General features: G+C 39.7%; 1 protein-coding gene across 1 annotated transcript in view; it reads left to right on the plus strand.

Moving 5' to 3' along the window:
- The window catches only part of LOC126095360 (1-phosphatidylinositol 4,5-bisphosphate phosphodiesterase-like), a 419315-nt gene that overhangs the window by 59797 nt on the left and 332435 nt on the right, over window positions 1–27083 (plus strand). Inside the window, exons 4-6 of the mRNA XM_049910167.1 lie at window positions 23756–23835; window positions 25013–25148; window positions 25322–25422. Coding sequence (XP_049766124.1) covers window positions 23756–23835; window positions 25013–25148; window positions 25322–25422 — 317 coding nt within the window. The remainder of the gene's footprint in view (window positions 1–23755; window positions 23836–25012; window positions 25149–25321; window positions 25423–27083) is intronic.

The following is a 27083-nucleotide window of genomic DNA, read 5'->3' on the forward strand; positions in this document are numbered from 1 at the left end:
TAATCCACTAATTACGGGCCCATATCATTAACGTTGATATGTAGCTGGATTTTGGAACATATATGTTTGAACATTAAGAATTATCTCAAAGAGAATCATCTATTGACACACAGTCAGCATGGATTTAGAAAACATCATTCTTGTGAAACACAGCTAGCTTTTTATTTACATGAAATGTTGAGTGCCATTGACTAGGGATTTCAAATTGATTCTGTTTTTCTAGATTTCCAGAAAAGGCTTTTGACACCATACTTCACAAGAAGCTTGTAAATAAACTGCATACTTATGAAATATCATCTCAGTTATGCGACTGGATTCATGATATCCCATCAGAGAGGCCATAGTTCGTAGTAGTTGATGGAAGGTCATTGATGGAAAGTCATCGAGAAAAACAGAAGTGATTTCTGGCATTCCCCAAGGTAGTGTTATAGGCTCTCTGCTGTTCCTTGTCTATATCAACAATTTTAGGAGACATTCTGAGCAGCTGTCTTAGGTTGTTTGCAGATGATACCGTCACTTGTTGTCTAGTAAAGTCCTCAGAAAATCAAAATAAATTGCAAAAAAGTTAGAAAAGTTATCTGTATGGTGGGAAAATTGGCAGTTAACCCTAAATAATGAAAAGAGTGAGATCATCCACAAGAGTTCTAAAAGGGATCCATTAAAATTTGGTTACACAATAAATCAGACAAATCTAAAGGCCATAAATTCAACTATATATCTAGAAATTACAATTCTGATCAACTTAAATTGGAAAGATCACACAGAAAGTGTTTTGGGGAAGGCGAACCAAAGACGGCATTTTATTGGCAGAACACTCAGAAGGTGCAACAGATCCAGTAAAGAGACTGCCTACTCTACGTTTGTCCATCCTGTTTAGGAATACTGTTGTGGAGTGTGGAATATTACCATATAGGATTAACGGAAAACGTTGAGAAAGTTCAAAGAAGTGTAACACGTATTGTGTTACTGAGAAATAGGGGAGAGAGTGTCATGGAAATGATACAGGATTTGGGGTTGACATCATGAAAACAAAGTCTTTTGCAGCAGGAAATCACCAACTTTCTCCTCCTTATGTGAAAATATTATGTTTAGGATGATCTACATAGGGAGAAATGATCATCATAATAAAATAGGGAAATCAAAGCCGGCACGGAAAGATAGAGGTCTTCATTTTTCCTGTGTAATGTTGGAGAGTGAAATAACAGAGAATTATTGTGAAGGTGGTTCGATGACCCCTCTGCCAGGCACTTAAGTGTGATTTGAAGAGTATCCATGTAGTTGTAGGTGAATGTCTGGAATTCTTCAGCAAATGACATTGAGTCTACTGGTAGCAGACAGTGGCTTCTGATTTTGTTATTGTACAGGGCAATTTTGAGAAGTTTGTCTTAATGTTAATTAAATCCTATTGCATATTTTTGCATTCAAATGCTGCTTGTGCATCTCTGATACATACAGGAAAAATATAGCCTTCAGTGTGTAGGGAGCAGCATCACTTAACAGCAAAATAACTCTGTTTTTGTTTGTTATTTGGTCTCAGACACCTAAAATGTAAGCAGTATTTTCTCAGAAAATGACTTATAAAACTAGAGATTTAAATGAGAGTAATGCAGTTATTTAAAATGTTATTCAATTACAATATTCGATTAAAACTTAGACAATCTGTCATCAAACAAACTAGTAGTTGTGGAGTTATTTGCATGTTGCAGTACTTTACAACACACTAGATGGGTTTGACCGAGTCCATCTTCAGTTAATTTTCCTATAATTACATTAGCAACATAGTGCTCCATAGGATCAGTTGTTTCATTTACAGATGTATATATGTTTGAGGTTCCAAGTCCTCACGAATTTTGTACAATACCTGGTTGGTAAAATAACAAGTATTTTTATGTATGTGAAAATAGTTTTCATTTATTTTTACACAAAATTAAATTTATTTTGGCAGATACATTACATAGACCTACCTGACAATAAGATCTTAGAACATAATTTTTCCTCAATAATGAGGGACAAGGGACATCTTTTGTTATATACTCCTCCAAAAAAGCCTTAAGAGTTGGGCTTCTCCTGCAAAAGCATCACACAAATCCATATAAAAATTATTTTTCAGTGCCACATGTGTGGGAGTAGTAATAAATGCCTGGATTTGGTGTGCTGCAGATTATTTTGTTTTTCACATTCTTGCCATAGGTGACATATATGCAACATGCTGTTCAACTTGAAATTTTTAGTACATTTTATCTGAAATTATAAAGGATCTACCAGTTCCATGGATATGATTAAAAAAACAACTAGCATTCTTATTTAATAAATTATACAAAATAAATTTTGTAATGTTTACAAAAAACAAGTGCCATAGAAAATTTTCGAGAAAATAATATCATACCTTTTTACTACAACAATTACAAAATGCATCACCTCGATATGATCTACTAAATCCCTCCCTTTTATTCTCTGTGCAAAGAGTACACTTCTGGGACTTTTAATTGGATGCATATTAGAAGCACATCAACACATACAAACATTTACCATTTGCAAGGTTCTCTCTCTCTCTCTCTCTCTCTCTCTCTCTCACTCTCTCTCTCTCTCTCTCTCTCACACACACACACACACACACACACACACACACACACACACACACACTGAGAAGACAGTTCAGTGAATGATTTCAGTTTTAGAGGAATCAAAGTTGTTAGTAAGATTTGTTCAAATTCCACAACACTGCTCTGCAGCTGTGTCATTGTTGCCTCAGCTGCGGTCCCTAACTTAGAAGGCTAAATTTCCATTGTCATGAAATCAACAATTTGCCAATGGTTGTTGTGGATGAATAAATCTGCATACAGGTGTTGGTAAAATTCTGGGAAAGCAGCCGCTTGTGAGATTCTTAGCTTCCCTCTCCCTCCCCTCTTTTCTTTCTTCATTCCTGATTCCTAAAACAAAAACAAGAATTATAAAAACTGAAAAACAGGTGTCTACTCAAAACTGTTAAAATATGCATTTGATCTGGAAATAATGTATATTATATGCACAATTAAACTAAAAATGCCTTGTATATGAATTATGCATGTTTGTAAGCCCCATAAAGATAAAAATGTACACAGAAGAAGTATATTTATTTGGAATCAGAAATTAAGAAAATGGGTGAGCCCTAAGTTTGAGCTATGTTCAATGAGCCATTAAAAACATGCATTTGCATGGAATTCTCATCTTCATGATGGCAGATGTAGGTATCAGAAACTTGAGAATTTTATTCAAAATTATGCATTCTAAAGACTGACACATACCAGAAACCCCACATGAGTGAAACAAATAATCAGCATTGCATTTTTTTTTTATCTGACTGTACCCAGTTTGTGTGCCCAGTCACTGACTTCATATTGAGGTATTGCATTTAGGACAGCTTCACAATATATCCTTGTTATTTGCCCAGGTAGCTCAAATCATAATGACCAATTACTTTGTCATTATACTACTGTCTCTCCCACTCAGCTCTTCTCGTTCTGGGACCGATGATCATAGCAGTCTGGTCCCTTCAGTCCCACAAACCAACCATCTTCTCATTCTATCAGTAGTTTATCATACGGGACTGGAGCAATGAAGGATACGTTGTGGATGGAAAAGGCTGCAGGCTGCACCCATTTTTAAGAAAGGTCATAGGACAGATGCAGGTCATTACAGGTCTATATCACTACTGTCAGTCTGTTGTAGAATTATGGGACATGTTTCACACTGATATATTATGTTGTTTCTGGACAGTGAAAATCTCATCTATAAAAATCAACATGCATGTCATACACAGAGATCTTGCAAAACTCAGCTCACTCTGTTTGTCCTTGAGGTCCAGAGTTTCTTGACTTCAGGAAGGTATTTGATGCAGTTCCTCACTGTCCTTCAGTGAAAAAGATACCAGTGTATTGAGCATAAGACGAAATTTGTGATTGGATTCAGGATTTCCTTGCAGATAAAACCTAACACATTACGCACTTATAATGCGAGAAAATGAACTGATTTAAAATTACTTTTAGAGGTACGCCAAGGAAGTGTGATAAGGCTGTTACTGTTTACAGTACATATATAAATGATCTAGTGGAAAACAGGGAGAGCTTGCAAAGGCTGTTCACAAATGATGCCGTTTTCTATAGGAAGAAAGCAGTGCCAGTAGACTGTAACAAATTGTGGGAAGACCAGCAGAATATTTATGGTTACTGCAGGGAATGGCAGTTGACCCTGAAAACAGATGAATGTAACATATTGTGCATAAATAGGCCAAGAAATCCAATTCTGTTTGATTGAACAGTTACTTCTGTAAGAAACCTAGTAGTAGCAGCCATCTAACACACCAGGAAGTGAAATGACCAAATAAAACAAGTTTTTGGACAAGCAGATGTCAGGCTGAGAATAGACAAGCAGATGTCAGGCTGAGAATAATTCAAAGAATATTAAAGATATTCAATTCATCCATGAAATAATACCTTACGGAACACTTGTTCAATGGATTCTTGAATATTGCTCATCAGCATAAACCCCTTACAAGACTGGGTTAGTGGAAGAGATTAAGATGATTCAGCAAAGAATGGTATATTTTGTCATGAGATCCTTTAGTTGATCCATGAGCCGTACATAGGTGTTCAGCAGACTCCAGTGGCAGAGGTGTCATGCATCTTGGAGAGGTTTAGTTTTAAAATTCTGAGAGAGTCTGTTCTGGGAAGCATTGGGCAGTATGTTGTTCCCACTCACATAAGTCTTACAATATGACCATAGTTCGAAAAGCAGAGAAATTGGAGCTCAGATGGAGGTTTGCCAAGTCATTCCTCCCATGCACCATTGCACATGGATTGGCGAAGGAGGAGGGGAGAGGGCAGATAGTGATACTAGAAATACAAACCCCCACAAACAGTAAAATGGCATTCAGAGTATAGATGAAAATATAGATGTAGACAGACTTTGTTTTTGTAGACATGTTTCTTAGTTCTATGATGAGGTCATTCAAAAGGTTTCCTTTCAAGGTATAAGGCAACACTCAACTACAGCTGGTTGATGTATGGCTGCACAGGCACGCGCGCGCGCACGCACGCGCACACACACACACACACACACACACACACACACACACACACACACACATACTTGCATGCCTGTGCCTCCCTTCCCTCTCCCCTCTCCCCCCCTCTCCACCACACGTGCATGCACGCACACACACACACACACACACACACACACACACACACACAAACACACACACACACAGTGGCATGAAGATCTGTTGTTCTTCTTTCTTCAGTAAGTAAACACTCTCACACAGAACCAATGCATCTATGCTCATGTGTCATTGCTTGAAAACTAATAAAGTTGTAAAGCTAATGACCTTAAAATGCTTTGACAGATGTCTTCTCTCTTGTTCATTTGATTAATAGATAGGTACTTGGAACAATTTTAGGCAACAAAGGTGAGACTGTAGATGATAAAAGTGTAGTCCCTGAACATTTGTTCTGAAAACAATATGTAGTACTGTTTGCACAAAATATTTTGGGTCTCCTATCGGGGAAAATACTGGGAGCATAAGCACATGATTCTTGCCTAACATGTGGCTTGTTATATGGTGAGCACGGAGAGGGCTAGGAGGGTTAGCAGGGTGGTGGACAAGCCTTACCTCCTTCTCAAAGTGCAGGCAGCACTCTGGAATTGACACTGCATTTACAATGATGTGATGTGCTGTTATTGTTTCCTAGCTAATGTTGACAGTGGGCAGATAAAATCCGTACCAGCCCAAACTAATTTGGGTTCCAAGATTTTCCTTTTTCCAGAATAGTGCCAAGTTATATTATGATTGTAGTATACAGTAGTATACAGACCAGTTTGTGGTTTTAAAAGTTCATTAAGGTCAGCACCTTACATAAACTCCACACAGTCTAAACTAAATTCTCTGAGGTTCCAAGAACATTATCTTGCAAGTGCTCAATGAAGACTCACTCTCACATTATCCACTGTGCCTATTTAAAGACTAGTGTAAGTTTTTATGAAATGTTAATGTTCAGAGCAGTTTCGTTGTTGACATGTTGAATAATTCATTCTTCTGTCGATTGTTCACATTGTTCTCACACAATATTTCGATGGTGTGACTAGCTGTCTTCTTCAGGTGTTCTCTGAGAGTGGTGTCTGGGTGGATGGGTCCAGTATTTATGCCTGTATGGTGCTAGGTGGTGCTCCATTTTCAGTCCATGTCATGTTAAACACACCGTTCATGGTCGGCGACTGCCAGAGGTGGCTCCAGTTGCCCTCTCTTGCCACAGGTGCTCCGACTGCCTGTCTGTGTCACAATCTTGATGTCATTGTAGTTATAGACAGTGCTCCACTATTGCTGATTTGGTTGCCTCTCTAAGTCTGTTATGCCTCTGATGTTCTTTATACCTGTTGTCTAGTGTTCTGGTGGTCTGGCTGATGTATGACATCCCACACTGGCATTTGCTAGGATCAAGTGCCTTGTCAGTTTCAGTGCGACGAACAGAATCAAACACCAAGCAAACCTCACAGTGGTAAGGGATAGGGTGTGCAAAATGTGCCATTAAGTACATGTGACATCTGGCGAGTTGTTGTTTTTCCATCATTCTGGAGCAACTTCCTTAACTAGACAAGATGGGACCAGGTTAATGGTGCCTCATAGTTCTAGGACAGGTCCGGCCAGAAATTCCGCACGCATGCGGTGCTCCTGCACACTTGCAACTTCCGGGTCACAGCGTGCACGCCGCAGCTGTCAGCGTTCATGTAGTGCATGTTTCTACACACAGATGTCGCTTTATCCGCTTGCTGGGATACTCTGACCGGGACATTTTAGTGCTCTTTCCACAGCTTGCAAGACAACCATGGAAAGGTATTTCACGTATTAAACATTTAAAATACTGTCACAGTCTACTGATTGAGATGTCTACTTTTATGCTAACAGTTTGACCCAGTAAGACAAGTAATACAGTTAACAACTGTGGGTTTTTATATCGGCAGCTTGACTGACAGTAAATACGCGTAATGTTTTTGATGTAGTATTTAAGAAAGAGAGCACTTAGCAACTTCCAATGAACCTTATTCATGATTTCAAATAACACTAAACTAATGCAAGGTTTCCTATAACTAATTCTCGGTACCCTCAGTTACTTCCACATAATTTCCATCTCACTGACCTCTGAAGAGAACAATAACCGCAGACCTCTCGATGATCACCTGTTATTTCAATACCATTATTGCTATGTCTTTCATCAGTTCCGTCTGAAATCTGCATAATAACTGACAGTTAGATGAATGTTATGTTTTATTGACTATAGCTGAGTGTGGCCCTTCACACATTAAAAAAAACCCTAAATGTAAGTATACATTAGAACAATCAGTTTAATGACCAATTTTCCTGATAATAATGTAACATGGAGCAGAATGAGGCAATAATGCACAGTTAGTAAACAATAATTTTTAATTATGAAAGGAATAAATCCAAACACGTTTATCACTGGTCATGAGAAATGATATAGTTAATATTGGGCACAAAAGCACGACTCATTGACAAACGCAAGCAGTTGCGAAGATTTTCATCACTTATGCCTGATCGAAACCTTGATTTATTCATTTTCATCGCCAAGAAAAATCTTTCACAAACATATGTCGACCCTAACATGGACATAACTCTCACGGCTTCTCGGTGCAGGAGTGGAAATTCTTGTTGTGAAAAATTTTCGTAGAATTCTTTTGTACTTCGCACTGCAAAGAACTTGTCCAGTTCCATCTGTAGATCATTCGGAGCATCTTCAACTGATGACAAGAACGGTCGAGCAAAGAGACGAATAACAGGAGACAAACTTGTAACACCTGCAGATCATGCTCAAAATTGTTCCTTAATTTTTACAATTATTGACACGTATTCTTGAAATCTAGCACTTCCATGGACCAGTCCAAGAGTCGGGAAGTGTGCAGTGTTTTCTGTCGAAAGCTGGCTCTCCCAAAGTGCAACCTTCCTTTCAAAGACATTTACTTTTTCCAACATGTCTGAAATTAAATTATTTTCACCTTGCAAACTGACGTTCAGCCTGTTCATGTGAGATGTAATGTCCATGAGAAATGCAAGGTCTGATATCCAACAAAGGTCTTCTAACATAGGTTCACTTTTTCCCTTCTCATGTAAAAATGTTACTATGACCAAATGTAAATCAAAAAATATTTTCAGCATTTTACCTCGACTGAGCCAGCGTACTTCGGTATAGTAAGGTATGTCACCGTACTCTGCTCCTACTTCCTGCAAGAACCGCCGAAACTGGGGATGCATAAGCCAATGTGTCTTCAGATAGTTTACAATACGCACAACAATTTGCATGACATTTGCTAACATTACTGATTTTGCACAAAGTGCCTCTCGATGCAGAATGCAGTGAATTCCATACAATGTCTCGTCTGTGCGCCCTAGCTTTTTGCGCATCCATGCTATGAGTCCTCTCTGATGGCCTTGCATTGATTGTGCTCCATCTGTGGTCACTGTGACTAACCGATTCCAGTCCATACCGACACCATCAATCGCTTACTCGACAGCTTGTAGTAAGTCTGCACCTGTAGTAGTAGTCCTCTGTTACACAAAGTGCGTTATCGACACCTCGTATGTATATCACAACCTGGGCTGTCTCTGTAAGATCTGCTGCTTCATCGAGTGCAACAGAGAAAGCAACAAAGTCTTTAGCCATATTTATTAGCTGCATGTGTACATTGCCGGCCATAGCACTGATATGTTTTGTCACTGTTTGTTTGGATAGACTGATTTCTTGAAACCTGCTAACTTTCGTGGGACACACAAGTTCTGCAGAACCAATCAGACACCCTTTCACAAACTCCCCTTCGGAAAAGAGTTTCCCAGATTGTGTAATTCTTAATGCGATTTTAAAACTTGCTCTCAGTGAAGATTTAGTGTGGTTATCATTCTGGAAAATTGAAAACAGTACATTGTACATCGTACAGTAAAATAGACATAAATGTAACACAAGAAACTAAGAGTTCAAGAAGTATCAGTTACTTTGACGTACAGTAAAATCGAGTTGATGTGTCTCATCCATTTTCTTAAGGACATTTAATTTTGCTTGCCGTTCTTCACTGTTGAGCACACTACACTCATCTTTGTGATATGTATTGTAGTGTCCTTCAATTGAAAACTTATGCTGGCCGCCCATAATTCAGTGGCACAGCAAACACTGTGAGTTTTCATCAACGGCTACAAAAATAATTGCAGTTCCCAGTCATTTTTAAACGACTGAAAACATTGATCTCTCGTCCTTTGCTTTTTCTCATTGCGTGCCATTTCTCAGTACTTCTCTGTTAAGGGTACGGTCACCAGGGGTAAACGAGACTGGGTATGTTGCGCTCTTGCCTGTACCACATAAACAGGGAAATGGAGCCGCCACCATTCATTTAGGACACATGTCTAATAACAGATGTCGCTGCCGCTCGCTGTCACACATGTGCAGCACTACCGCACATCATCTGCACATTGTGCAGCGTTTGGCCGGCCCTGTTCTGGGAGAATACAACAGCAAGAAATCAACAGCCTGCCAACTAGGTAAGTTTGATTGCCTCAACAACAAGGCTCATAAAAATGGGGATACTCATACGGTGGTCAACCTCAGTGCTTAGAATTTGACAAGACAACCTTAAATGTTCTCAGACAGAGTCTCAGTTTTGCAATGACACCCAGAAACATGGCCGTTGCTGCCTTCATCAATGAGGTTGAGCAAGCGGCCAACACACTTCCTTCTAGTGTGGCTGAAGAGGTCCAACGAGAGACCCACAAGGTACCTGAAGAAGATGTCTACTTGTGAGGATAAATGTGTACACCACATTTTGACCTCAAAGGACTTCTTACATCTTAGACAGCTACACATTGTGGACTCTGACGTTATGGTCAGTTTCAATGTGATGTTCCTGTTCACCCAGGTTCCACTGAATGGTTCACTCAGTCATATTGGAGAAGAGTTCGATGGGACTCTCCTGGACATGCTCAGGCACATATTGACCTTGGGGTACGTCCTATAATGCGGTCAATTTTATGAGCAAACAGAGTGGGTGCTGATGGGCACCGCACTATCACAAATGATGGCTGACCTACTTATGGGAAGATTTGAAGAGGGGCACTTACGTCGGCCACACATCAATCCAAATGCTTGCTTAGGTATGTGGATGGCACCTTCGTCATACAGCCCCATGACAGGTAGAAGCTCGATGATTTCCTGCAACATCTGCATTCACACCATCCTAATATAAAATTCACTGTGGGACTGGAGAAGGATGGACTACTCAAAGTCCTCGGGTGTAGCGTGTTCCACAAATGTACTCACACTGACTTAAATCTACAAGCCAACAGTTGCCAACATCCAGTACAGAACAATGGAGTGCTCAAAACTCTAGTCCATTGGGTACAGACAGTTTCAGATCCTGACACTTTGGTGGTTGAAGTAGAAAACTTACAATCAGTGATCTGCAAAAATGGATACTCTTCCAGAGATATTCAGATCGCACTTCCCCCTGCCACTGTGCTAAAGTGTTCAGAAGAAGAACAAGAAGAGACAAACAAGATGGCATATCTGCCATATCTGAACTGTCTCTGTCAAAATCAGCAGAATTCTCTTTAAACGCAACATCAAAAGTGAATTTGGTTACCCACAAAAATTGGGTCACTGTAGGGAAATGTAAAGGATGACCTGGGGCTACAGAAGTGAAGTATTTACAACATACCATGCTAGTGAGGGTCCGCCCCAGTAGCTGAGTGGTCAGCGTGACGGATTGCCGTCCTCCGGGCCCGGGTTCGATTCCCGGCTGGGTCGGAGATTTTCTCCGCTCAGGGACTGGGTGTTGTGTTGTGTTCATCATCATTTCATCCCCATCCGGCGTGCAGGTCGCCCAATGTGGCGCCGAATGTAATAAGACCTGCGCCAAGGCGGCCGGACCTGCCCCGCGAGGGGCCTCCCGGCCAATGACGCCAAACGCTCATTTCCATTTCCATGCTAGTGAGGGATGTCAAACATTGGCCAGACCACCACGATGGGGGACAGCAGGTATAAAGATCAAGAGAACCATACGAGACTTAGACATGCAACCAAATCAGCAGTTGTGGAGCATTGTCTAGAACTCAGTCACTGAGTGAACTACAATGACACCAAGACTGTGCCGCAGACCCCGAGATACTGGGACAGTGTCATAAAAGAAGCCATCAGTATCAAGGTAAGGGAGAATCTTACGAACTGTGACACTGGATACAAGCTCAGCAACAACTGGAATCCTGCTCTTGAGTCCCTGAAGACACAATGGAGACAATATCCAGATTCCATGAGAAATAGGAATGGCAGTGGAGACTGATAAAACAGCCCTCGGACAGAGCGCAAACACTATAGACTGGGGATGACACGTCACTAGACAGGCCAAACAGTAATCAACAAAGGACTGAACATCGGACTGTTCACGCAGAGGAGATAGAACACCTGGAGTGCCCAGTGGAAAGTACAACACAGGAGACCTGCTCCAACAGGTGAGACTTCACCCAAACTGCCGAAGGCAGACAGAGGGTGGCCAAACCCACAGCAATCAGTGGGTAGAATGCCTGGTGCAGTGTGGAGATGAAACAAAACAGCAGATGGGGACAACACTAGAGGACGGCCATGCTGGGTGTGGAGAGCAATAAGAGCAGCAGCGGCAAGAGAGGACAATGAGAGCCGCCCTCTTGGTGTGGACCACAGACGGAGCGCCTAACGTGTTGCGGACCAGATATGAAGCATCAGATAAATGCCGTGACACCAGAGGATGGCCAAGCATGGTGTGGATGGTGGTGAGAGCACCGGCGGCAAGAGAGGACAACTAGAGTAACCTGTGGCAGGTGATGGAGTGCCTGACATGGCTTGGACAGAAAATGGAGTGCTTAGCACCATCCAGACATAAATACTGGACCAGATCCACACAAGGACCAGTCTCAGGGACCACCTGAAGAAGACATTGTGTAATACAGTCAAATTATCATACGAGGATGATGTGAAGAACCAGCAGGAGACCATATCATGTTACTGTATCACTGAGAAAGCCTGAGGAGTTTCGTTGTTAGTAACAATGTAAAAGATGGGAATGGTTAAAATATTTATACATATTTGGTAATCAAGTTTATTTGTTTACTGTATTTCAGCCTCAGGTGACACTACAGGTATCATTACCTGGTTCGTCTTACTACCATGTCATCATCAGGGGATTTGAACACGTTACACAGTAACTTGTGTACTGGAGAGCCCCAGAGAGACATTCACATTGTAAATTACTATGTAAAGTATTCAAATCGCGTGGTTGTAATAAGTCCAAATCAGTGTTTTATAACACTTGCATGGCCTGATACTGGAATATATAATTAAAAAATATTTACAAGATGGTCACTGTGTTTTCGTAAGGCAGTAAGATTAGTCTGTGGAAGTTATTTTGGTAAGATATTAGTTATGTGTTATTCAAATAGTATTAGGTTCCATCTTCAGGAGCTGATATGCAGGCATGCAGTTTTATCTTAAGTTTTCTGATAAAACCAGCCAAGAACTATCTACAAATTAAAGTCTTTTATTGAAGTTATTTCATTTACATTTTTTCTGGGAGCAGTATATATTTTATAGTAGGGAAAAATTAAAGATCAAAATTGTAACATTGGATTTGTGAAAGATTTTCATTCTAAAATTTCAATATTTTACGTTTGTTATGACAACTACAATTTTGAATACAGATATTTCCTGAACAACAAAATTTTGAATGAAGCCAAAATATTCTTTTGATAGTAGATGAGCACAGCTTTGAAATGAGGTATGTCAATTGGAAAACAAACACCTATTAGTGAGGTCAGATTTTTAAGTAAATATGAATTTAGCTGACTATTGAATTTGGAATACTTCCGTAAATAGTAATAATAAAAAAATATAAACAGAATATTTACATCATTTTTACAAGCAAGGTGTAAGTGACTCCCTGAACAGTAATGATTATAAAAATATATGTTATTAAATTTTTGTCTTGATATTTCATTTACTTGCAGTGTAAGTATTAGTTACATAAAATAAAGAAAAATTATTATTTTGTATGGAGTGATACCCAAGCAAGAGGAGTTATTTAACTTCACTGAGTTTCAAAGTCTGTATGCTGTTATCTATTTAATGCACCACCATCAATCAGCTACATGCAATGATCAGCTTTCCTAATTTTTGTTAATTGTTTCCATCACGGAATTTCAGTTATTGTGATATTTACTTTTAATGACAAATACAGGGTGTTCCGGGAGGAGTGGTCAATATTCAAGAATATGACATAAATGACCATTGAGGCAAAAAAGTCCAGTAAACAAGGGCTCTAAAATGCATAGTTTAAGAGCTGCGAGCACTTGTTCAGCAGAAGAGATGTGTCCCATAGTAGTGAAGATGAACAACTGCTGATAACTCAAGATGCATACGCTTTAGAGCCCATCTTTACTGGACATTTCTTGTTTTAGTCCATATTACTGCCACTCAGAATATGTATAACAAAGAGCTTGAAGTAGAATAGATTTATCTCACAGTATTGAAGATGAAGTAGTGCTCAGAGGGCTTGTCGCTCTTAAGGTATGCAATTTGGAACTCATGTTTACTAGTCTCTTTAGCTTCAAATGATCATTCCTGTAATATCCCATCTTAGGGTACACTGTATTTGGTCTTTCCAGGTGCACTGACAATTTAACACCTTTGTGTCTCTGGTGTTATATGCGAAGGAATGGATTATAGCATCATTTCACAAGGGGAGATCAGGATGTTGGGATCATGAATTTATTTCAAACTTTGTACACCTTTAGCAGGCCATTAAAACAACATAATGTTGAAATAGTATAGTGCACTACTCTGGCAATTCTGAGAACACTGCAAGAGAAGTGTATTATGTGACTGATGTCTGTGCGAAGGTGCTGGCCTTAAGTCAAGTTGTGCTGACACAGTAGCTCAACATGTTCGGTCAGAGGGTTAGCTACCCTCTGTTATAAAAAACTGAATAACAGATCAATGATGAACTTGAACGGATGTCATGGGGTGTCCACACCAAACAAATGCAATGAACAATGATGAACGAAATGAGATCAGCGAAAAAAAAAAAGAAAAAATGTGGTTAGCATTCATGCTTTGCAAGAGGGTCGTGGTCCAGGTGACCTTTGGAATCGTCATGGCATTCATTATCTGCAGAAGTTGAAGAACATAGAGTCACCTTCATTTTTGCAGTACAAGTGTAAATTCTGTTATATTCAAAAAAAAATGGGCCTACATTATTTATTCTTGCTACACTATCAACGTCTCACCACTGCGCAAGCTATCGTCCAAATGGGGCCTGCCTCTGTGCCTGCAGCTCAAAGCATCAAGGTCTAATACCTTACTAGACTGCATATATAAGGGACTTCACAAATCATGACAAGTGTATGTTTGAGGAAAACTGAGTTTCTTTATTTACTTGACGATAGTTACAAATGTTTGTTCTAATGACTACTGATGAAAAACTTGTAGATTAAAAGTTATATTTGATTGGGAGTTGAACTGTCACCCCATACTCATTTATCTTAGGAAGCTCGAACGCTAACCACATGACCACCATGAATTCTAATGTCCAGCACCTACGCACAGGTACCTAAGCCACTTCATAGATCCACAAAACTTCTCTTGAGATTTTCTCAGAATTGTAAGGATAGTGCACCTTACTGCACATTGTGTTGTTTTAATGGCCTACTAAAGGTGTACTGAGTTTGCATTGCGGCCTCCCCCTTATCAGAATACTTCTGCAGTTTTCCTACACAAGAATCAACACATACTGGTACTGAGCATGTCCCACTATTCCTATGACTGTTTCATTACCTTGCATTTTTTTGAAGACTGGACTGCATGCCAGAGTCCAGAAGGTGAGGGTGCATTTGTAATCTTGCAAGCATCCTCTTGAAATCCTTTTGTTTAGCTCCCATCTTAGTATTACAACACTGTAAATATGTAGCATATCTTTTCCTGTCTGCACCCGTCTATTTGTCCCATTTCTTTGCATGTGGTAGAGCTGATATTTTTGGGGAAAGAGGCTTCTCCAGCCTGGAGATTATGGGCTGCTCTTTCCCTAATAAAGGTATGTGGTGGAGACGTAAGTCTGGCTCAAGTGTAAGTGATTTTCCAAGGCTGACAGTATGGAATTCCTGGCAGGAACGAGCACCTTACAGCAAGTGCTATTATCATTGACATGACATGGCCAGTGGACATGCTTGAATTTTTCTCCTTATTCTAATTGGCGAAAAGGACTAAATGTTAAATAATTTCGTGGAGTGGTTTGGACATGGTGCGATCAGGAGTTCAGCCCTTTTGGGTTTTAGTAGAGCGGTGTAGATGTTTTAATGTTGTAACTACAGTTGGGAGTTAGTGAGCCTTGGTCATTAACAAAGTTATTTTCCATACATGGAAAGACTACAATAGTTGGAAGTCTCTTTCTTGTAAATGTGTGCCCATGCATGGATATGGGATTCTGTTTCATTCTGTTCTAGTTTTTCTAGGTGATTTTTTGCCTTTTGGTGAGAATGTAAGTGCTCGATAGAAATAGAGCAGTTATGTCAAGGCATGAAGCCATTAGCTAATTGGAGGTATTGCACTGACAATGATAAATTGTCATGGTTTGTTTGAAGCCAGTAAATTCTATCTATTCTATATGAAATTAGGTTCTGGTGTTTTTGTGTGACTTTTTTTATCCCGTTGACTTAGAACTGTATTCCTGTTAGTTGTGGTGAACAGTAGGAAGTTGCTGAGAGTCAGTGTATAAACAGTTAGCTGTATATACATTCCAGTCCAGTGAGATAACCTGCTGTATCCTCACTTCTGAGATATCCTCAATGCGTCCAAAAATTTAATTTCATAACCCAAACATTCATGTTTTTTGTTATAAAAATTAGTGTGGTATTGAATCAAATGCTTTCCGAAAGTCAAGGAGTTCTGCACCTACCTGACTGTCTCGTTCCATGGCTTTTCAGCATGTTATTGTGAAAATATTAGAGTAGGAAAGTTGCTACTCACCATATAGCGGAGATAGGCACAACAAAAAGATTCACACTATTATAGCTTTCGGCCATTAAGGCAGCAGTAGACACAAATACACACACGCACACACACACTCCCGGAAACACAAGTTGCGCATACATCTGCAGTCTCAGGCAACTGAAACCACACTGCGAGCAGCAGCACCAGTGCGTGATGGCAGTGGCGACTGGGTGGGGGTAAGGAGGAGGCTGGGGCAGGAAGGGGGAGGGGCAGTATGGTGAGGGTGGTGGACAGTGAAGTGCTGCAGTTTAAATGGAGGGCTGGAGAGGTGTGGAGGTGGGGGAGGGGGGGAGGTGTAAGGAACGGGGAGGGGGCTGGATGGGTGAGGACAGTGACTAACGATTTTGTGTCCTGCCTGGAAGGCGGCGTATGGGAAGGAGCAGGAGCAGGAGCAGGAAAAATACATCGGTACTGCACGTAAGTAAAAGTGGTTTACTGGAGCCTGAATATATATACAGAGGCATACATAACTTGTACAGATGAGCACAGTCTCAAGCTGAAGCTAAGTGTCCCGGCCATCTGCTCTTGATCAAATGCAAATGGGCAGAATCTGTTGCGGAGCTCGTAGAGTTCCACAGCACCGGCTAGAAGGCGCTGTCATCGGTGTCTCATGGTAGTGTCAACCCAAGAACTTTTATACACTGTGGCATCATTGCTATAGATACCACAAACAAAGGTTGAGGCCAGAAGGGTTGCGGGAATGTAGGATGTATTGCAGGGAAAGTTCCCACAATTCAGAAAAGCTGGTGTTGGTGGGAAGGATCCATATGGCACAGGCTGTGAAGCAGTCATTGAGATGAGGTATATCATGTTCGGCAGCGAGATCAGCAACAGGGTGATCCACTTGTTTTTTGACCACAGTTTGTTGGTGGCCATTCATGTGGACAGACAGCTTGTTGGTTGTCATGCCTACATAGAATGCAGCACAGTGGTTGCAGCTTAGCTTGTAAATCATGACTGGTATTTTGTTGTGCCTATCACGACTCAGCATCTCCACTATATGGTGAGTAGCAACTGTCCTTCTCTAATATTGTTACATTCTATCCTGGATTTTCCTTTGTTTCTTATTGTGAAAAAGCACATAGTTGATTTTGCGGGATTAAAGTATTCTAAATGTATATGGCTGGGACAAAAGAGGCTATCCTGTCAAACAGTGGAAAATCCAGGATGGAATGTAACAATATTATGAAAAGGAAAGCTGCTACTCACCATATAGTGGAGATGCTGAGTCGCAGATAGGCACAACAAAAAGACTCTCACAATTAAAGCTTTCGGTCATTAAGGACTTTTTCAACAATAGATGACAGTCTAGTCTTTCTCTCTCTCTCCCTCTCTCTCTCTCTCTCTCTCTCTCTCTCTCTCACACACACACACACACACACACACACACACACACCCAAGTGTGCGCGCATGCACGCAAACGCAAACGCAACTCATGCACACGACTGTAGTCTCAGGCAATCGAAACCTGCCTGAGACTGCAGTCATGTGTGGAATTGCATTTGTGTGTGTGTGTGTGTTTCATCTATTGTTGACGAAGGTCTTAATGGCCGAAAGGTTTAATTGTGAGAGTCTTTTTGTTGTGCCTAGCTGTGACTCAGCATCTCCGCTATATTCTGCTATAGACATTAAATTAAGTTTGGGTTCTGAATATGCTCTGAGATTCTACAACAGATGCTGACAACATATAGTTGTCTCTGTTCAACTGTAGTTCAGCATGGACTCACCATGGTATTGTCCACAGCATCTGTTTAAAGAGTGGCATAACATTGCTTTACATTTTCAACATCAACATAAAGGACAGGAAAAATAAAGGATACATACATATATTAGAGAATGAAGTTATTTTCTTTAGCTGTAGATTACATATTCCTCAAATGATATAAATACTATGTTCTACTTTTACAACTGGATTTTTAAGTGTTCATTTTTATCCCAGGAATTTTGCAATCTCATCATGAAATTGCAGCCAACTCAAATTTTCAGTTATATAAAAATATATTACAAAAAAATCACAGGTAACAGTAATTAAAATAGGTTTTTATGAAAGGAATGCATTTTAGTATTCAAAAATTTTAGACTTCTTATGATAAAAACATTGTTGAATGAAGGTATTTTCATAATTACATAACGTTCAAGAAAGGCAAAATGTTCTTTGGAAATGAGAGCTTTCAAATAAGATATGTCAATCACAAAACAAACAATTAGCTAGGTGAAACCTCGAAGTACATGTGGTTTCCATGAGCTGTTTGCAGTGCAGCTGTAAGCACAGTGTGATTATGAGGGCCGTACATTACAGGCCATGAATGTTTAACATGATTTTATCATATTTTTATACCATGTGACTATGCCAAAATGACCATATATTTTAATTGACTCTTTTGTTAATTTTAAGAACACGGGTAAGTTTGGTAGCATCTCCTCAGACGGTGTGAATCACACTACTACTTGTACTGGCGATAACATTTCATAATTTATTCATAAATATACACATTCTATTTTAGATCAATCTGAAGATGATCATTACGATTGAAACCATTCATTGAGGAAAACAAATACTTGCGATTGCAGACTTGTTGTTTTTACATATGGTTTACATGAATTATAAATTTAGAATTTTTCATTAAGTAAAATGTTTCTACATAAACTATGTATACTGTTACCATTACCAACATGTAAATTATACACTGAATAATAAGATTCAGAAACACAGTTTTTTAAAACAATTTGGAGCTGTCATGTATATGTGGTATACCATAAATATTAAGAATGTGAAAGACAGCAGAGTACAAAAAGATTGGAATTTACGTTAGCAGACGTATTATAGCAAATGGAGTTATTCCATCTTGGTATACTTCAGTAGGTAAAGCAGATGGCAGGATTTGAATCATTGGTGGGATATTGGGAAAAGGCTGTAAGAACACTATCGTCAACAAATAAAACACATACACAAATTAGTGATATGACAATCTTCACTTTTGCTACACTCAGCCAAAAATCACGAGTGAACACATTAGCCCATTAGTATGAACAGAAAGATCAAAGAGCATCTCCAAGTTAAGGAAACACTGCACTTACCACATATTAACAAGGTCTACAATATCACTCACCCCCTCCACCCCTCCCCTCTCCCTCCCCCTGCCCCACCCGCCAGGGGGCACTGGGGAAAAATGGGAATTTGAGCTTGAATATGTGGACTGCTCATATGTGATGGCTGGGTGTGATGGACCTGTAAATATAATATGTGACACAGCTGATTGTGGGGAGCAGAGGTTGGAAATTGTCACTTGGGCAGGAGACAGTTGGAGACGAGTGTGATGTAGTTGTTCCCCAAGTGTCACTGTAGTGCCATCTGAAGTTGGTGGTAAATCTGGGTGGGCTTAACCCACTTGACAGAGTTTGGTGCATTTGCTGTTTTGGACAATATCCGTTGTATGTTCCCCTCACCGTAGAATTGGAAAGGGTCCAAAGCAGGGAGGTTGCAGCGGTGGATGGATGAGATTCATGTTAAACATGACATGAAAGTAGTCTGCTGGCACTCTTCGCATGAGAAACTGGGTGTGACCTGTGGTGCAATGCAGAAGGGCACTGCACCTGCAGATATTATACCAGATAGGGAAGTTGTGACTCACCTGGCGGAGTTGAGAGTATGAGGAAGTCTGTTACGATCCTCAGAGGTTCGCTTTAGACTGTTTATGTTGATGAGGGACTAAGGCCTATTTTGAAGGTCATTCATGATCCTCGGAGAACCAGTGGCAATGCTTGAGTCCAAGAATTTTTGTGGCCATTAGGGCAGCCTTTAAACTATTGTCCCATCACTCAGTCGTGCAGTTTCTTGTCAGGTGGTAGTCTGTGATACAATGGTGATGGAAACCAAACAGTTCTGACAGCTCTTTGAAAAGGTTGACTTAAACTGTCACCCTTGGTCTGCAGTTATGTGGAGAGGATACCAAAACATACCAACCGGATCTCGACGAACATACTAATGGTCATCGCAGCAGATATATCCTTGATCAGAGCAGCCTTTGCTGACTGTGTACATCTGTCCCCCACCATGAATGTATATCTGTAGCCAGATGGGGGAAGAGGGCCAACTACGTCAATTTGAATGTTCATGAATCTCATTATTGATGTTGGAACATATCCTACATTTGTGTGCACATGATATTCAGTCTTGCTGCATTGAAAATGTATGTGCACGTGAATTGAGGCACTTGCATCTTTCCTAGCTGAAGGCCATAAAAATCTATCAACTATTTATTTGTCTGTGGCCTTGACTCCAGGGTGCAGCAGGTTAAGGACACTGTCAAAAGCCATTTATCAAAAGAGAGGCATGATGTAAGGCCTCAGTTTGTCTCTAGATACGTCACACCATATACTTGCCATGGTATCGTGAACATCCAACAGTTGGAGGCATAGGCTGATGTAGGATTCATGCAATAACAGTTGAAGTTGTCGATCTGTAGACTGAGCAGTGGCGAGGTCATTGTAATTCAAAACAGGTGTTAGGTTGCTGATATGAGAAAAATAGTTGGCTATAATTTTATTGGCGCCATGAATGCGGCAGACATCCATTGTAAGTTGCCAGATGTATTTGATGTGTCTGAATTGGCATGGGGAGCACTTGTCACTGATCTTTTGGAATGCCGACATGATGGTTTTATGGTCAGTTTAAACGGTAACAGTGGGCAGAAATGTTAGATACTCTCATAAATTGCTAAAAGCTCCCTGTCATAAGTGCTCTGATGTGTTTGGCTGGGTTGCACTTTTTTGGAAAAGAGACTCAGAGGTTGCCAGTGTCCATTCACTTTTTGACGTAGTGCTGATAGCATACTGACTGACATTAACAGTCGAAGCTCAGCATGCCCTAGGAGTGGCATGAGCGAGCACCATAGCATCAGCAAGGCTTTCTTACAAGTCATTGAAAGTTTCTATCTCCGGTGTCCAATAGAGGGGGTGTTTGCCTGTTTTGTTGTGGCCAGCCAGTGCATTTGTGTTGCAGCGGTTCCAGGGAAGTGGGATCAATAAAAATTAACCATGCTGAGGAAACACTTCAGTTTTTGGTAATTCTGCAGCCATGGCCAGGCACAAAGAGTAGCCAACATCCCAGGTAAGGGTGTGAAGCCATGTGCCGACACTTTACAGCTGAGTAAGGTTACCACAGGTTCACTGATGAAGCACTTGTCCTTGTTGAGAGTAATTTCATAGTCAGTTAACCTCTGTCACTCTGTCCTTAGGTATGTCATTAATTTCCTTTGGAATCTGCTTATATGCTTTTTGGCAGTGCAACACACTAAAAATGGTCACACTCACCAGAATACTGGTTAAATCCTGGATGTTTGATATTGGTATCTGGGACTGTTTGGGCATTCACCACACGATAATCATCACAGGGATGTTCTGAACCATTCTTCGTGCATACTAGATGGAATGGTGAGCACCAAGGACTGTGTGAATGGTGTGTGATTCAGACATGTAACACCTCTTTGAAAATAATTTTGGTCTCATGGAAACAGGCAGACCATGGGTGGTACAAATACCATGTTACATTGTGTGTGTGTGTGTGTGTGTGTGTGTGTGTGTGTGTGTTTGTTTGTTTGCTGACACTTCATGGCTTCACCATTTGCTGTGTATCTTAAGCATTTCCAATGTTTTGCAGGCCACTTATGGTTCACCTTCAGAATACCTTCAAACACACTAGTTTTTGTACATAGCGTAGTAATTTTGTGCTTGACAGTCATGTAATCATCTTCAGTGTTACTAGCTCTGAAACAAACTTGTGATGGTAGAACTCTCACTGGCCCATTTCATTGTCCAGTACAGAAGTGTTTTAAGTTATCCACCCTGTGCGAATTGTGTGTTATCAAATGAGCCTTTACACCAAAAATAGTGCAACCATTGATGGAATGCATCAGGCAAGCATTCTGTAAATATACAGTTGAAGCAGCCTGCAGAGAAAGTCATCATCATCAGTTATCTGCTATATTAGCAGGTCCTTTGCCTCTCCATTTTCTGCAACCCATTGCTTCCTTCTTAAGGCTGCTGTATGTTGTACCATCCATCATTTCATCCAGTATCTGGAATCTCTTCCTTCCTCGCTTCCTTTTCCCTTCTACATAGCCTTCTAAAACTGTTTTTATCAGTCCGTCATTCTTTCTTAATATATGCCCAATCCAATTTCTTTTTATTCTCTGTATTACATCTAGTAACTGTCTTTTCTCTCCCACTCTTCTCAGTACCTCTTCATTTTTTACTCTGTCCATCCAACTTATTCTTTCCATCTTCCGCCATGTCTAGATCTCAAAAGCCTCCAGCCTTTCTCTGTCTTTTTTCCTCATAGTCCATGTTTCAGCACCATATAGAAGAACACTCCATACAAGACATTTTATGAGTCTCTTTCTGAGTTCTCTGTCCAGACCGCTGCAGAAGATTCTCCTTTTCTTATAAAACGCCTCTTTTGCCATTGCTATCCTTGTTTTAATTTCTGTGGTGCACTTCCAGTCGGTGTCTACCCTGCTTCCAAGATAATTAAAATTTTGCACCTGTTCTACTGTTTCTCCATTCAGCATAATTTTTATTTCCTTATTTCCTCCTAGTGCCAATACTTTTGTTTTATTTGTGTTAATTTTCATTCCATATTTTTTTCCGTTAGTTGCAATGGTGTCCACCAAATCCTGTAAGTCTTTTTCCCCAGCGACTAGATGGACCATGTCATCAGCAAATCTCAAACACCCTACTCTTCTTCCTCCAATTTCTACTCCTTTGTCATCTAATTAACATTGGTCAATCATATTTCCCAAGTAGAGGTTGAAAAGAGTAGGTGATAAACAGCACCCTTGTCTTACTCCTTTTCCTAATCTGATCAAGTTTGTACTTTCTCCTCTCACTTTAACTGAAACTTGTAAAGGCCTTTACAAATGTCTGCTTGTGTCTGTGTATGTGCGGATGGATATGTGTGTGTGTGCGAGTGTATACCTGTCCTTTTTTCCCCCTAAGGTAAGTCTTTCCGTTCCCGGGATTGGAATGACTCCTTACCCTAACCTTAAAACCCACATCCTTTTGTCTTTCCCTCTCCTTCCCTCTTTCCTGACGAAGCAACTGTTTGTTGTGAAAGCTTGAATTTTGTGTGTATGTTTGTGTTTGTTTGTGTGTCTATCGACCTGCCAGTGCTTTTGTTTGGTAAATCTCATCATCTTTGTTTTTAGATATATATTAATTAGTCAGTTATGTCACTCCCATAAGGCAATCAATATACAAAAGATTTGGGTTGTAAAATATTTACAAAAGACAGTTTACTACATTGTTCAAGTGTGTGAAAGCTGTATCAAATAGAACTAACGGGGGGTATTTAAAGTATACAATGAAGGTTTGTTTGACCGGTGGGAATGTAACATGGAGAAGATGAATACTTCAGGTGGCAGATGCTTGACGATAGACGTCAACTAAGCTGCAAAAGCCCGCTTGTAATGTTTCAAGAATCAGTATTGAGTGAGGAATGTAGGAATACATTAACCCAATAAGTATCACTTCCATAGGGACTGCCGAGACGAGATTAGATAATACCTGTGCGGAGGATTTTTATTGAACAAGTGACTACAATATGTATGACAGCGTGTTTCTGATTTAAATATTTCACTTTTTGGCTTTTTTAGGTCTGGTTAGATGGACTAAGGAAAATCACAAACAATGTGAAAGCAGACAACATATGCCCAATGATGTGCTTAAAGAAACAGTAAGTGTTTCCAATGTAAAGTACAGATTTTTGCATGCTAGTCATTAAAATTTTACTAACTTTCTAATAGCTTTTCTTCAGAATGATTAGGACATAATATGAACACTAATATTCTTTGTTATTTAATTTATTTCACAAGATTAAAACTTGTGGTGTTTTTGTGCTTATTTATTTGTGTTAGTACTGTAATAAACTGTACTCCCTGCAACAACTGATTCTTCTGTTATAAAATATGGTGATTCTGCCATTGCTCAAGTAAATATGACTAGTTGTAGGTGTGTATTTATTAAATAAAAGGAGATGCATTTTGATTCTTTCTCAGAGGTTCCTTATTCACCTCATGTGTGTTTTTGATGTAGCTGCATCATCTTCAGCTGAAAAACCTTCTAGCCAGGTGAGCTGGTGACTGACTTCTGAGTTTGAAAACATGTTTACTAATCCATAGAGATTTCAAAAACACATGGAAGGTTTTCAACTGAAATAATAAAGTGGTAGTTTCAGATTCATGTCCAATAATGATGTAATTCACAGGTGCATAGTGTACAGCATCCTATGAAACTGTGCTTACAACAAAAAGTGTCTCTTTTGTGTGCTTTTTGCAACAGGTTGATGATGTTGATGAGAATCAGGGAGACTACAGCAACCCCTTTGTCTTCTGCTTAGACTGGTTTGTGATTCTGTAGAGTTAAATAATGTGTATTCCTATTGTCTTCCTCAGGTGCTGCAAATATTGTTGTTATGTGTATTCACTGTCTGGACGTCAGTACACATAGTAATGCAGCTCACAGCACCTGATGAAGATAACTTGGTTGATTGTTGAAACACACTGCATAAAATGGAAATAGCAACTCAGCTGTGCACCCAAAATCACACTGTTAACCAAGCATAGTGAGGAAATCCGAAAGGCCAGAATCACTCACTCACTCACTTTTAACCATTCAGTCATAATGGAATGCTTCGGTGAAGCCTACAATTATAATGAAGCTGTCTTAGAAACAAAGAGTATAAAGGATTTTTATTTCACCTGTAAATGTTACTAGAGGTCATATGGTGTGGCACCTTTACAACTTATTTCAGTCTACTATGGAGACAACCTATGCTGCATGAATTCATCCTAAAGACTTTTTTTCTTATCATTTCATTTCCTCTGTCAAAAAGTATATGTCTCATGCTTCAGCTGGATGCGTCTTCGGTTGCTCGTGAATCCCAAGGGCAAAGTTCCTGTTAGAGTTGTAGCCAAAACTTTTGCATCTGGACAAACAGAGAAGCTGGTCTACAAAGGTCTATCTGAGCTGGGTCTGCCCCACAGAAAAGTAGGTTACCTTATTTGATAATGACATGTTTTAATGCATATTTTTCTATTCTTGAAGGTTATGTCTTTGCTTACGAATGAGCTCAGTAGAATAAACATTGTATTTGTAATTTTACAACAATGGAGAATCCAGACTGGAATGTAACAATATTTGTATTTTTTTTAAATTTACAGCATGCTTCAATTGATGCAGCAGATTTCACATTCAACAAGTTTTATGCACTGTACCACAAGATCTGTCCAAGAACTGACATTGAAGAACTTTTCCAATCAATGTGAGTATGGTACATTCAATTAGTGCTTACAGATAACAGTATTCATACTAATGTCACACAGTCGTTGTCACTAATACATGTTACAGCAACCTTAAAGTTATCTGGCAGATGCTATTTAAAAAATCTGCAAGCAACAAATTATTTTAGATTTTCATTAATCAACCCTTGAAACAATACAGTTGTGAGACCCTTACAAATCTGCATACATTGCTGTATTGTTGTCCTTCTCTCATACACATACAGCAACTCTATCAAATCTGTCAGTCACTGCCTGTCTCCATCCCCTCGCTATCATGTCATGCAGGCTTTTAAAAGATTTTTTTATATTCTCCTCCTCTACAATATACCTTTCTGCCTTGTCCTCATTGTCACTGTTTTTATTTATATTATTTACAAAGATTCTTCATAAAAATATGATGTTCTTAATGGTAAGCTTAATTGACATAAAAACATTAAACTTCCTCAGTGTCCAAACAAATGGAACTTTTTTCAAGAAAAGTCATTCCTAGTGCTCCCCCCCCCCTCCCCCTCTCTCTCTCTCACTCACACTCTCACTCTCACTTACTCACTCACTCACTCACTCACTCACCTCTCCCCTCTCAGCCCCCCCCCCCCTTGCCACCACCCTCTTTTTCCCCTCAGCATTATTCAAAAACTGGTTCTCTTTTCCCCTTTGAAAACACTTTGTTAATGAGTTTTAAGCAGGTTGACAACATTGATAGGTGCTGCTATAGAAGCATTATCTTAAATTATTCCCACTGAGTGTTGATATAAGCTAATAAAAATCAAATAGTACTTACTACACACACAAAAGAGCAATTTCTATTCCCTTATTTCTGGTCATGTATATCATATGTTTCTTATATTTCACTCATATATATCAACATGTATATCGATAAATTCCTTAAAATACTTCCTTTACATAACTTACTACATTGTATATTTACCACCAAGTTTTCCCCTGCCATGATTGATCACTGGCATCAGACCTTGTAATGTTATATATATAGTATGGCTGAAGAGTATGGAGCTACACAGAAATCAGAACCTGGAAACAACACTGCTGCCACTTGGAGCCCCGTATCGCCAAATAAATCTTCCCAAATAATACCACACTAGTGAAACTCCTGATGTCTTGTTTATAAATAGACTGCACCACTTGTTTCAACTAGACTGCACACCATATGTCACATTAGAGGAACCATACTTCATAGTCCTAAGTGTTTCCTGGGTTTTGGGTATGCTGACTGATATGCCTCATCAGCCATGTGTAACAAATTGTTATTGTTCCGATGTAATGACAAGTGCCGGCACAATGATGGTGAATGGAAGTTATTGAAAATCAGAATGTTCTTGAGTTCACATCATAGGTAATTGTCATTACACATTTTTAGATCCGAAAAACTTTTGCTTGGGCACATGAGTTACCCCAACAGGTAATCCTGCAGGGTATTGTGGAATGAAAGTAAGCAAAATATGGTAGCTTTTTTTTATTTTTAATATTAACTATATCTCACAACATTCACAGTGTAAAAAGAAATTGGTTTAGGTGCCTCAGGGGTTCTGTTATATGCTTCTGGTTGAACGTATTATCAAGCACTAATTCCAACAATTTAATGTGTCAGCTTCTTCTGTCTGGTTGTTTGGTATTGTAGCCATAT

The sequence above is a fragment of the Schistocerca cancellata genome, chromosome 8, assembly GCF_023864275.1.
Source record: "Schistocerca cancellata isolate TAMUIC-IGC-003103 chromosome 8, iqSchCanc2.1, whole genome shotgun sequence".
Taxonomy (NCBI): Eukaryota; Metazoa; Arthropoda; class Insecta; order Orthoptera; family Acrididae; genus Schistocerca; species Schistocerca cancellata.